This window comes from Salvelinus fontinalis, unplaced genomic scaffold, assembly GCF_029448725.1.
Source record: "Salvelinus fontinalis isolate EN_2023a unplaced genomic scaffold, ASM2944872v1 scaffold_0005, whole genome shotgun sequence".
In the NCBI taxonomy this organism is placed as follows: Eukaryota; Metazoa; Chordata; class Actinopteri; order Salmoniformes; family Salmonidae; genus Salvelinus; species Salvelinus fontinalis.
In genome coordinates, this window is record NW_026600214.1 from 1,235,616 (window position 1) to 1,248,560 (window position 12,945).

Below are 12,945 nucleotides of genomic sequence, written 5' to 3' on the forward strand. Positions count from 1 at the left end.
TACCATAAATATGTTATCAGACTGTCATCTAATGAGTTTTTTTGTGTGGTTAGGGGCTATAAATATCTTAGTTTAGCCGAATTGGTGATGGCTACTGGTGTTGGTGGACAAATAAAAGATGGTGGAATATGCTAATGTGTTTTTAGGTAATAGATGTACATCTTTACATATTGTGTCTTCCCTGTAAAACATTTTAAAAATCGGAAATGTTGACTGGATTCATAAGATCTGTGTCTTTCATTAGCTGTATTGGACTTTAATGTGTGAAAGTTAAATATTTTAAAAAAATATTTTTTTTGAATTTCGCGGCACTGGTTTTTCAGTGGGGGGGGGGGGGGAGTGCCGCTAGCGCCACGCTGATCCTAGACAGGTTAAGGAGAAGTGGATCTAAAATTCCATGTATAACAGCTCTTTGATCAACGTTTATGATGAGTATTTCTGTAAATTGATGTGGCTCTCTGCAAAATCACCGGATGTTTTGGAACTACTGAAAATAAAGTGCCAATGTATACTGAGATTTTTTATAAATATCATATACATATATAAATATGAACTTTACCGAACAAAACATACATGTATTGTGTAACATGAAGTCCTATGAATGTCATCTGATGAAAATCATCAAAGGTTAGTGATTAATTTTATCTCTATTTCTGCTTTTTGTGACTCCTGTCTTTGGCTGGAAAAATGGTTGTGTTTTTCTGTGATTTGGCGGTGACCTAACATAATCGTTTATGGTGCTTTCGCTGTAAAGCCTTTTTGAAATCGGACACTGTGGTGGGATTAACAACAAAATTACCTTTAAAACAGTATAAGATACTTGTATGTTTGAGGAATTTTAATTATGAGATTTCTGTTGTTTGAATTTGGCGCCGTGAACTTTCACTGGCTCTTGTCATATCGATCCCATTAACGGGATTGCAGCCCTAAGAAGTTTTAAGAGATGGACACACACACACACACACACACACACACACACACACACACACACACACACACACACACACACACACACACACACACACACACACACACACACATATATGAACACACACAAGCACGCACGCACGACACACACACACACACACACACACACACACACACACACACACACACACAGTCACACACACACATAAGGACACACACACACACACACACACACACACACACCACACACACACACACACACACAGCCACACACACACACACAAGGACACCACACACACACACACACACACACACACACACACACACACACACACACACACACACACAGTCACACCCACACAAGGACACACACACACACACACACACACACACACACACACACACACACACACACACACACACACACACACACACACACATAAGGACACACACAGTCAAATCACCTCTTCAGGGTGGCTCAGGGAGTGTCCCTCTGGTCCAGTGATTCCCATGCTGAGGACCTTACTCTGTTCCTGGACCAGAACAAACACCATCATCATCATATTTATCATTTTATTATCATAAATATCATGACCTTATTATTAATGTGTTACGACTGGGTTATATTGGGGTTATGACTGTAGGACTGGGTTATAATGGGTTTATGACTGTTGGACTGGGTTATAATGGGGTCATGACTGTAGGACTGGGTTATAATGGGGTCATGACTGTAGGACTGGGTTATAATGGGGTTATGACTGTAGGACTGGGTTATAATGGGTTTATGACTGTAGGACTGGGTTATAATGGGGTCATGACAGCAGGACTGGGTTATAATGAGGGAATGACTGTAGGACTGGGTTATAATGGGTTTATGACTGTAGGACTGGGTTATAATGGGGTTATGACTGTAGGACTGGGTTATAATGGGGTTATGACTGAAGTACTGGGTTATAATGGGGTTATGACTGTAGGACTGGGTTATAATGGGGTTATGACTGTAGGACTGGGTTATAATGGGGTTATGACTGTAGGACTGGGTTATAATGGGGTTATGACTGTAGGACTGGGTTATAATGGGGTTATGACTGTAGGACTGGGTTATAATGGGTTTATGACTGTAGGACTGGGTTATAATGGGGTTATGACTGTAGGACATGGTTATAATGAGGTTATGACTGTAGGACTGGGTTATAATGGGTTTATGAGTGTAGGACTGGGTTATAATGGGGTCATGACTGTAGGACATGGTTATAATGAGGTTATGACTGTAGGACTGGGTTATAATGGGTTTATGAGTGTAGGACTGGGTTATAATGGGTTTATGAGTGTAGGACTGGGTTATAATGGGGTCATGACTGTAGGACTGGGTTATAATAGGGTTATGACTGTAGGGCTGGGTTATAATGGGGTTATAACTGTAGGACTGGGTTATAATGGGGTTATGACTGTAGGGCTGGGTTATAATGGGGTTATGACTGTAGGACTGGGTTATAATGGAGTTATGACTGTAGGACTGGGTTATAATGGGGTTATGACTGTAGGACTGGGTTATAATGGGGTTATGACTGTAGGACTGGGTTATAATGGGGTTATGACTGTAGGACTGGGTTATAATGGGGTTATGACTGTAGGACTGGGTTATAATGGGTTTATGACTGTAGGACTGGGTTATAATGGGGTTATGACTGTTGGACTGGGTAATAATGGGGTTATGACTGTAGGACTGGGTTATAATGGGGTTATGACTGTAGGACTGGGTTATAATGGGGTTATGACTGTTGGACTGGGTTATAATGGGGTTATGACTGTAGGACTGGGTTATAATGGGGTTATGACTGTTGGACTGGGTTATAATGGGGTTATGACTGTAGGACTGGGTTATAATGGGGTTATGACTGTAGGACTGGGTTATAATGGGGTTATGACTGTAAGACTGGGTACCTGAGCAATGAGGTCTCCGTTCTCAGCATGCAGCATCACCACAGCCCCCAACTCCTTCAGGAAGGAGAACACCTCATACAACTAAGAGAGACAGAGCGAGAGTGGGAGGGGAGGGAGGGGGAGAGAGAGAGCGGGGAGAGAGAGAGGGGGGAGAGAGACAGGGGGGAGAAGGGGAGAGAGAGGAGAGAGGAAAGAGAGAGAGAGAGAGAGAGAGAGGGGGGGGGGTTAGTTGTGAGTGGGAGAAAATGGATGGAAAGAGATAATTATCGTTACTGCAGATGGAGTAGAAATATTTAAATGTACCACTGTGTAGCATATCATTATAATACACATGTCAATATGATATACAACCAACCTGAGAGTCAGTCATCTGAAACGAATCCTTATAGGACATATACACCTGGAATGAGTTGATAGAGAGAGAGAGAGAGAGAGAGAGAGAGAGAGAGAGAGAGAGAGAGAGAGAGAGAGAGAGAGAGAGAGAGAGAGAGAGAGAGAGAGAGAGAGAGAGAGCGAGAGAGAGAGAGAGAGAGAGAGAGAGAGAGAGAGAGAGAGAGAGAGAGAGAGAGAGAGAGAGAGAGAGAGAGAGAGAGAGAAGAGAGAGAGAGAGAGAGAGAGAGAGAGAGAGAGAGAGAGAGAGAGAGAGAGAGAGAGAGAGAGAGAGAGAGAGAGAGAGAGAGAGAGAGACAGATCTGTTAGACTAAAATAATGGTGTTCCAAAAAAGGTCCAGTCGCCAGGACCACAAATATAAATTCCATCTAGACACTGTTGCCCTAGAGCACACAAAAAACGATACATACCTCGGCCTAAACATCAGTGCCACAGCTAACTTCCACAAAGCAGGGAATGATCTGAGAGACATGGCAAGAAGGGCCTTCTATGCCATCAAAAGAAGCATAAAATTGAACATACCAATTAAGATCTTGCAAAAAATACTTGAAACAATTATAGAACCCATTGCCCTTTATGGTTGTGAGGTCTGGGGTCCGCTCACCAACCAAGATTTCACAAAATGGGACAAACATTAAATTGAGACTCTGCATGCAGAATTCTGCAAAAATATCCTCCCTAAAACGCCAAATAATGCATGCAGAGCAAAATTAGGCCGACACCCGATAATCCAGAAAAAAAGATGTTAAATCCTACAACCACCTAAAAGGAAGCGATTCCCAAACCTTCCATAACAAAGCCATCACCTACAGAGAGATGAACCTGGAGAAGAGTCCTCTAAGCAAGCTGGTCCTGGGGCTCTGTTCACAAACACAAACACACCCCACAGAGCCCTCACCTACAGAGAGATGAACCTGAAGAAGAGTCCCCTAAGCAAGCTGGTCCTGGGGCTCTGTTCACAAACACAAACACACCCCACAGAGCCCTCACCTACAGAGAGATGAACCTGAAGAAGAGTCCCCTAAGCAAGCTGGTCCTGGGGCTCTGTTCACAAACACAAACACACCCCACAGAGCCCCAGGACAGGAACACAATTAAACACAACCAAATCATCAGAAAACAAAAAGATAATTACTTGACACATTGGAAAGAATTAACACAAAAACAGAGCAAACTAGAATGCTATTTGGCCCTAAACAGAGAGTACACTGTGGCAGAATACCTGACCACTGTGACTGACCCAAACTTAAGGAAAGCTTTGACTATGTACAGACTCAGTGAGCATAGCCTTGCTATTGAGAAAGGCCACTGTAGGCAGACATGGCTCTCAAGAGAAGACAGGCTATGTGCTCACTGCCCACAAAATGAGGTGGAAACTGAGCTGCACTTTCTAACCTCCTGCCAAATGTATGACCATATTAGAGACACATATTTCCTTTAGATCACACAGACCCACAAATAATTCGAAAAAACAAACCCAATTTTGATAAACTCCCATATCTACTGGGTGAAATTCCACAGTGTGACATCACAGCAGCAAGATGTGTGACCTGTTGCCACAAGAAAAGGGCAACCAGTGAAGAACAAACACCATTGTAAATACAACCTATATTTATGTTTATTTATTTGCCCTTTTTGTACTTTAACCATTTGTACATCGTTACAACACTGTATATATACATAATATGACATTTGTAATGTCTTTATTCTTTTGGAACTTCTGTGAGTTACTGTTAATTTGTATTGTTTATTTCACTTTTGTTTATTATCTACTTCACTTGCTTTGGCAATGTTAACAAGTGTTTTCCATGCCAATAAAGTCCTTAAATTGAAATTGTATTGAAAGAGAGGAGACAGAATGTAGGGAAAGAGAGAGAGAGGGGGGGAGGGGTGGAGAGGGAGGGGGAGAAGAGAGAGAGAGCAGAAGAAAAGACAGGAGACACGGATCCAATCAACCGATCAGGTGATCAATGAGCCTACCTTTCTCCTGCACCAGAACCTCCAGCTCATCCTTGACCCCCTGGTGCCAGTGCGGCAGGTCGACGTGCAGCGAGTAGTCACAGCAACACTTCCTGTCAGCTGACTCCTGCCAGCGCTCAAACGCTTCCAGCAGGCTGTCACCCAGCTGAGGAGTCACATGGTCAACTGGAGGGGTCAGAGGTTAAAGGTTCAAGTTTCAACTTTATATGTGTGTGTGTGTGTGTGTGTGTGTGTGTGTGTGTGTGTGTGTGTGTGTGTGTGTGTGTGTGTGTGTGTGCGTGCGTGCGTGCGTGCGTGCGTGCGTGCGGTTGGTTGGTGTGTGTGGGTGTGTGTGTGTGTGTGGGTGTGTGTGTGTGTGAGGTGTGTGTGTGTGTGTGTGTGTGTGTGTGTGTGTGTGCGTGCGTGCGTGCGTGCGTGCGTGCGTGCGTGTGTGTGTGCTGCGTGCCAGTGCGTGTGTGTGTGTGTGTGTATGGGTGTGTGCGTGTGTGTGTGTGTGCGTGTGTGTCCACTCACTGATCATGGTGGTGCCCCCAGCCAGCGCCGCCCTGCTGCCCAGGTAGAAGTCGTCTACAGGTGGACAACCCAGGTGAGGCTTCATCAGACAGGTGTTCACATCTATACCTCCAGGTATCACCAGACCTCCATTAACCTCCAGCACCCTCACATCATCAGGTACCTCCAGGTTATCACCCACCTGTCTATAGAGGAGAGGGGGAGGAGGAGAGGGAAGAGGGTTAGGAGAGATCAGAGGTTTGAGGGGTGGCAGAGCGAGTGAGGAGGGGGAGGGGAGGTAGGGGGGGAGAGAAGAGGGTTCGGAGAGATCAGAGGTTTGAGGGGTGGCAGAGGGAGTGAGGAGGGGATGGGGGAGGTAAGAGGGAGAGAGAAGAGGGTTAGGAGAGATGAGAGGAGGAGGCGAGGATAGAGGAAGTGAGGAATCAAGGAAATGCATTTTGAGATTCTCCCATGTACCTACTTTATAAGGCCATCTTCCACATAGACGTCTGCATACTGAGACATGTCGTCATTCACCACACGACCCCCTTTAATCAGCAACCTCTCACTCTGCACACAGGATGGAGGGAGGGGGGAGAGGGGGGAGGGGGGGGAAGGGGGAGGCAGGGAGGGAGGAGAGAGGTGGGGGGGAGAGGAGAGAGAGAGGCAGGGAGAGAGGAGAGAGAGAGGCAGGGAGGGAGGAGAGAGAGAGGCAGGGAGAGAGGAGAGAGAGAGGCAGGGAGAGAGGAGAGAGAGAGGCAGGGAGATATATGGGGGGAGAAGCAGGGAGAGAGAGAGAGGCAGGGAGAGAGGGAGGAGAGAGAGAGGCAGGGAGAGAGGAGAGAGAGAGTGAGCGAGAGAGAGAGGAAGAGAGACGAGAGAGAGAGAGGAAGAGAGGAGTGAGCGAGACAGAGGGAAAGATAGGAGAGAGAGAGAGAGAGAGAGAGAGAGAGAGGGGGGGGGAAGATAGGAGAGAGAGAGATAGAGAGAGAGAGAGAGAGAGAGAGAGAGAGAGAGAGAGAGAGAGAGAGAGAGAGAGAGAGACTGTTTTCAGTCATGATATTATTAGATTATTGATAATAATTTATTGAAACAGCAACTATAGGAACAGGAAGGATGTGTTTTCCTTTGAAAGGGCGTCCTGATCTTCTGCCATCTCCCGTCATCAAGGATACACAGCTGCAGATAGCGCCCTACCCCGGGAGAAAGATGTTACGTCTCCATGGCAACCTAGCCGTCTATCTTCCCCGGTGCTGTAGCCTAACGTCTACTGGCTGAAGTGTTACCATGGAGATACGACTGTTTGGAGCATCGCTCTGACTCTCTGCTTGTAACATTTCATCCCTACCTGGTCCTCCCTATTGCCTCTGATCTGGACCCAGGCCTGGTCCTCCCTACTGCCTCTGATCTGGATCCAGGCTAGGCCTGGTCCTCCCTACTGCCTCTGATCTGAACCCAGGCTAGGCCTGGTCCTCCCTACTGCCTCTGATCTGGACCCAGGCTAGGCCTGGTCCTCCCTACTGCCTCTGATCTGGACCCAGGCCTGGTCCTCCCTACTGCCTCTGATCTGGACCCAGGCTAGGCCTGGTCCTCCCTTCTGCCTCTGATCTGGACCCAGGCTAGGCCTGGTCCTCCCTACTGCCTCTGATCTGGACCCAGGCCTGGTCCTCCCTACTGCCTCTGATCTGGACCCAGGCCTGGTCCTCCCTACTGCCTCTGATCTGGGCCCAGGCCTGGTCCTCCCTACTGCCTCTGATCTGGACCCAGGCCTGGTCCTCCCTACTGCCTCTGATCTGGACCCAGGCTAGGCCTGGTCCTCCCTACTGCCTCTGATCTGGACCCAGGCCTGGTCCTCCCTACTGCCTCTGATCTGGACCCAGGCCTGGTCCTCCCTACTGCCTCTGATCTGGACCCAGGCTAGGCCTGGTCCTCCCTACTGCCTCTGATCTGGACCCAGGCCTGGTCCTCCCTACTGCCTCTGATCTGGACCCAGGCTAGACCTGGTCCTCCGTACTGCCTCTGATCTGGACCCAGGCTAGACCTGGTCCTCCCCACTGCCTCTGATCTGGACCCAGGCTAGGCCTGGTCCTCCCTACTGCCTCTGATCTGGACCCAGGCTAGGCCTGGTCCTCCCTACTGCCTCTGATCTGGACCCAGGCTAGGCCTGGTCCTCCCTACTGCCTCTGATCTGGACCCAGGCCTGGTCCTCCCTACTGCCTCTGATCTGGACCCAGGCCTGGTCCTCCCTACTGCCTCTGATCTGGACCCAGGCCTGGTCCTCCCTACTGCCTCTGATCTGGACCCAGGCTAGGCCTGGTCCTCCCTACTGCCTCTGATCTGGACCCAGGCTAGGCCTGGTCCTCCCTACTGCCTCTGATCTGGACCCAGGTTAGGCCTGGTCCTCCCTACTGCCTCTGATCTGGACCCAGGCTAGGCCTGGTCCTCCCTACTGCCTCTGATCTGGACCCAGGCTAGGCCTGGTCCTCCCTACTGCCTCTGATCTGGACCCAGGCCAGGCCTGGTCCTCCCTACTGCCTCTGATCTGGTGGACTCACTAAACACAAATGCTTAGTTTGAAAATTATGATGTCTGAGTGTTGGAGTGTTCCCCTGGCTATCTGTAAATTTAAAATGAAAAATCTCTCTATTTCTGTCTCTCTCTCTCTCTCTCTCTCTCTCTCTCTCTCTCTCTCTCTCTCTCTCTCTATTTATGTCTCTTTCTCTCTCCCCCCCAGAGTCCAGACTATTGTTTTGCTCCTTCCAACCTGCAGCACTACATACAACGTCAGATTATCACTCAGTGTAAATCCCTGATAACAACTCAAGCATGTCAGAAAGAAACAGGGCAGAGAACAGACGCATTGACTTGACACGTCGCGGCAGAAATGCTCAAAAAATGATCTCCGTGATTGAGGTGTATCATTATGCGGCCTGGCTGTCTCGCATGGGGAGACTGGGCCCGGGCGGACATCACACAGGCCTTCTACTCAAACTGCTTGCTATCATTCTCCGACACTAAGAATGTAATCCCCGCTAACGGTATCAGGAGCAGGGATTTATCTAGCCGAGGCTACAGCTTGGTAGCAGCAGCAGTACCGCCCTGTCGCCCTGGACAACCTCAGCGTTCCTTTAGTCTGGGCTACAATTATTGTTTCCTCTGTAGAACAGAATATAAGAAACCCAAAACTGGCTCCTTTTTGTCAGCCTATAGTCGACCTAGGAACCTCCAGCGGCGACAAGTTGAGGCTAAGAATGTAGTACTGAAATGGACAGCGCCGTTTGTTCTTCTATTGACCGAACACAATGGCTATTCTGCGCTAGACAGCCAGCCAGCCCGTCCGGCTGCCAGCCCCGCACGGTGGGAGTCTTACCGGAAGGTGGGGGATACCATTCCCCTGGTGGTCGGTACTGGACATGCTCTCTCTCTCTCTCTCTTTTCCCGCAGCCAGTGAACTCAGAGGCGGAAGGAACGCTCTAGCTGCAGTACCTCCTTTTGTCTTCGCGTGCAGTGCAGTCAGAGCAGCCGCGATGTTCCGTGTGCGCGTGTGTGTGTGTGTGTGAGTGTGTGGGACAGAAGCTGGGATAGCTGTCAAAACGGCGCTGTTCAATTCATCACCACACGTAGCCTAATAGGCTACCTGGCCGTCACCGGTTCAGGTGATATGGGTCAGCCTAGAGAAATCTGCGTAGCCTATTTTAGGAACAGCCTAGCTGACGTCACTGCAGTGCAAGAACAGAGTAAGCTACACATGGACATGTATCATCCACAAGCGATCTGCCCTACTTTTAATCAACATGGGCGAGAGAAATCACTTTTCCCCTACCTTTCCATTCTTCTGACCGGAGTGACACTGCCTCCCTGCCTGGTACTCAATCTCCACCCCCGGCCTCACATCCTCTCTCTCTCCGGGTGAGCTGACCTGAGAACCGAACCCCCGGACCTCACTGGCCTCACTAGCCGTCTCAGGAACGTCGCCGTCAGAGTGGTCGAGGAGTCTGTCCCGGCTGACGCTCCTGGGATTCCTGGTTCCTCTCCTTCCCGCGGGAAAGTTATCACAGTCTACAGTCTTACTGTCGCAGGCGCCATCCGCTGAGGAAAACATCCCGTAGGATTTCCGTTGGTTCGGCCCGGTTGTAACCGTTCCTGCCAGGTAGACCGGCAGCTCGTTCTCCCGGTTCCACTGCCTCCTGCAGTCAGACATGATAACGACCGTATCTACTCACATTAATAAAAACAACAACTGTGGATGTAAAAAGGTTTCAGATCAGATCGGTTAAATGGGACAGTCTTTTTTAACCCGGTTGTCGACGGTCTCGCGCTGCAAAGCACCTGTGTTTTGGTGCGACGTGAACTTTGATGCGTCTAGAGGAGAGGACGATTATGATGATGATGATGTAGTGCTCTAGTTTCTATCGGAGCCAGAGTGGGAGAGAGATAGAGAGAGAGAGAGAGAGAGAGAGAGAGAGAGAGAGAGGGAGAGAGAGGGAGAAAGAGAGAGAGTGAGAGAACGAGAGAGTGAGAGAAAGGGAGAGAGAGCGAGCACTGTGTCACAGCTGGAGCCAGTTGGAGATGAAGGACTGGAGTTGGAGATGAAGGACTGGAGTTCTGCAGACACCCCCACCCCACCTCCTTCTCTCCTCTCTCTCTTCCACCCTCTTTACCCCCTTCATCCCCCTCCCTCTATCCCTCTCTGTATCCCTCTTTCTCCCCGAATCTCCCCACCTCCTTCTCTCCTCTTTCTCCCCCTCCCTCTATCCCTCTCTGTATCCCTCTTTCTCCCCGAATCTCCCCACCTCCTTCTCTCCTCTTTCTCCCCCTCCCTCTATCCCTCTCTGTATCCCTCTTTCTCCCCGAATCTCCCCACCTCCTTCTCTCCTCTTTCTCCCCCTCCCTCTATCCCTCTCTCTATCCCTCTTTCTCCCCGAATCTCCCCACCTCCTTCTCTCCTCTCTCTCCCCCTCCCCCTATCCCTCTCTCTATCCCTCTTTCTCCCCGAATCTCCCCACCTCCTTCTCTCCTCTCTCTCCCCTCCCTCTATCCCTCTCTCTATCCCTCTTTCTCCCCCTCTCTCTATCCCTCTTTCTCCCTGAACCTCCCCACCTCCTTCTCTCCTCTCTCTCCCCCTCCCTCTATCCCTCTCTCTATCCCTCTTTCTCCTCCTTCCTCTATCCCTCTCTTTATCCCTCTTTCTCCCTGAATCCCCCCACCTCCTTCTCTCCTCTCTCTCCCCCTCTCTCTATCCCTCTTTCTCCCTGAACCTCCCCCTCCTTCCCCCCTCTCCCGCTCTCTCTAATAAAATGGCTGTTGATAGGCTGACATCAAAACATCCAGGGATTAAATAGTGACCCATATCTGGAATGGACAAAACAGATTGCTAAACCCTCTCTGTCTTGTGTCTGTTGTTTGAGTGTGTGTGTCTTTGAAGTGTCTGTTGTGCTTGGGTGTATGTTGTGTGTCCGCGTTGTGCTTCTGTTGTGTGTCCGTGTTGTGTGTCTGTTGTGTGTCCGTGCCGTGTGTCTGTTGTGTGTCAGTGTTGTGTTTCTGTTGTGTGTCCGTGGTGTGTGGCTGTTGTGTTTGGGTGTCTGTTGTGTGTCCGTGTCGTGTGTCTGTTGTGTGTCCGTGGTGTGTGTCTGTTGTGTGTCCGTGCCGTGTGTCTGTTGTGTGTCAGTGTTGTGTTTCTGTTGTGTGTCCGTGGTGTGTGTCTGTTGTGTTTGGGTGTCTGTTGTGTGTCCGTGTTGTGTGTCCGTGCCGTGCGTCTGTTGTGTGTCAGTGTCGGGTGTCTGTTGTGTGTCCGTGTTGTGTGTCCGTGCCGTGTGTCTGTTGTGTGTCCGTGCACTGTGGATGTCCACATATTTTAACAGTTGCTAGTTTCTGGGTTCCCTTTGTTCAATGTGATGTTTTGACCATTGATAGTCCTGGTGAGGCCTGGACTGGACAGTCGACTGTCAAACAAACACTGCAGAGCCTCAATAACATGGTTCGGACGGTCATTTTGACGGATGGTCGGTCCTTGCATCCGTGGTTCCGTCCGTCCTCCCTCAGCTGTTTACAGTGTCGGGGTGGTTCCCTTAGTTGTTGTTTGAACTGCAGATTGCCCCTTTACAATGTGAAGAAAAAATACATGTTTTATCTGAAGATGTCTAATGCCGTCCTGATGAATGGTCTGTATTTATTTGCCTATTTTTCTTTTCAAAATTCTTCAAGTTCTGTCAAGATGCTGGGGGATCATGGGTAAACAGCAAATTTCAAGTCTTGCCATAGATTTCCAAGCAGATTTTTAAGTCAAAACGGTAACTTGGCCACTCAGGAACACTTGGCCTTGTGTTGTAGGTTATTGTCCTGCTGAAAGGTGAATTCCTCTCCCAGAGTCTGGTGTAAAGCAGACTGAAGACGATTATTCTTTAGCATTTTGTCTGTTCTTATCTCCATCCCGTTTCTTTTTATCCTGAAAAACTCCCCAGTATTTGCTAATGACAAGCATACCCATACCATGATGCAGCCACCACCATGCTGGACAGTAAGGAGGCAGTTACTCAGTGATGTGTTGGATTTGCACCAAACAAAAGGCTTTACATTTAGGCCAGAAAGTGCATTCCTTTGCCGTGTTTTTTTCTTCAGTATTACTTTAATACCTTGTTGCATACAAGCTGCATGTTTTGGAATATTTTTATTCAGTATATTTTGTATTCTTCTTTTACCTCTGTAATTTAAGTCGTTATTATGGAGTCACTACAATGTTGTTGATCCATCCTCAGTTTTCTCCCATCACAGACATTGAACTCTGTAACTGTTTTAAAATCAACAATGGTGTCACGGATTCCTCCGGAACTGTCCTCACGCACACCTGGTCTCTATTCCCTTTGATTGGTAATTGTAAGCGTGTAAGCGTGCTCTTTGTTTACCGTTGTCCTGTCGGTTATTGTTACATAGTCTGTTGGTTCGTGTGAGTACCTGTGCTATTTTGTTTTGGGCTTTCGTGCCACGTGTAATGTGCAGGTGATTACGGGTCTCGTCCCGTGTGTATTTATTCAAGGTACTCCTCGCTCTTTCAACCCTGTGTTTTGTGTACGTGTTTGTTTGGTGTTTGTTTGGTCTTCGTCCCCGTGCCTTTTCACGGCACGCTGTAATTTGAGAAATAAAAACTCCCATTACGCATTCCTGCGCCTGTCTCCCGACCCTTAATAATATCAACGTGACAAATGGCCTCATGG

At 48.6% G+C, this 12,945-nt stretch overlaps 1 protein-coding gene across 1 annotated transcript; it reads right to left on the minus strand.

The window, feature by feature from the left end:
* Positions 1 to 539: 539 nt before the first annotated feature.
* On the minus strand, positions 540 to 10,291 carry LOC129841967 (dihydropyrimidinase-related protein 1-like). The gene is made up of 8 exons (XM_055910331.1): positions 9,558 to 10,291; positions 6,216 to 6,304; positions 5,756 to 5,940; positions 5,242 to 5,407; positions 3,227 to 3,287; positions 2,872 to 2,952; positions 1,392 to 1,460; positions 540 to 926 (listed from the first exon to the last, which is right to left on the minus strand). The coding sequence occupies exons 1-8, from the start codon at positions 9,933 to 9,935 to the stop codon at positions 843 to 845; spliced, it is 1,113 nt and encodes a 370-aa protein (XP_055766306.1). The 5' UTR covers positions 9,936 to 10,291; the 3' UTR covers positions 540 to 842.
* Positions 10,292 to 12,945: the final 2,654 nt, after the last annotated feature.

What these genes read in the sequence shown, in the direction of transcription:
- LOC129841967 (XM_055910331.1), bottom strand. Translation starts at nt 9,935, where the DNA reads ATGTCTGACTGCAGGAGGCAGTGGAACCGGGAGAACGAGCTGCCGGTC. An exon ending in CCGGTCAGAAGAATGGAAAG is followed by an intron (nt 6,305 to 9,557) that starts GTAGGGGAAAAG and finishes TCCTGTGTGCAG; the next exon opens with AGTGAGAGGTTGCTGATTAA. An exon ending in ACGGAGACCTCATTGCTCAG is followed by an intron (nt 1,461 to 2,871) that starts GTACCCAGTCTT and finishes GTTCTGGTCCAG; the next exon opens with GAACAGAGTAAGGTCCTCAG.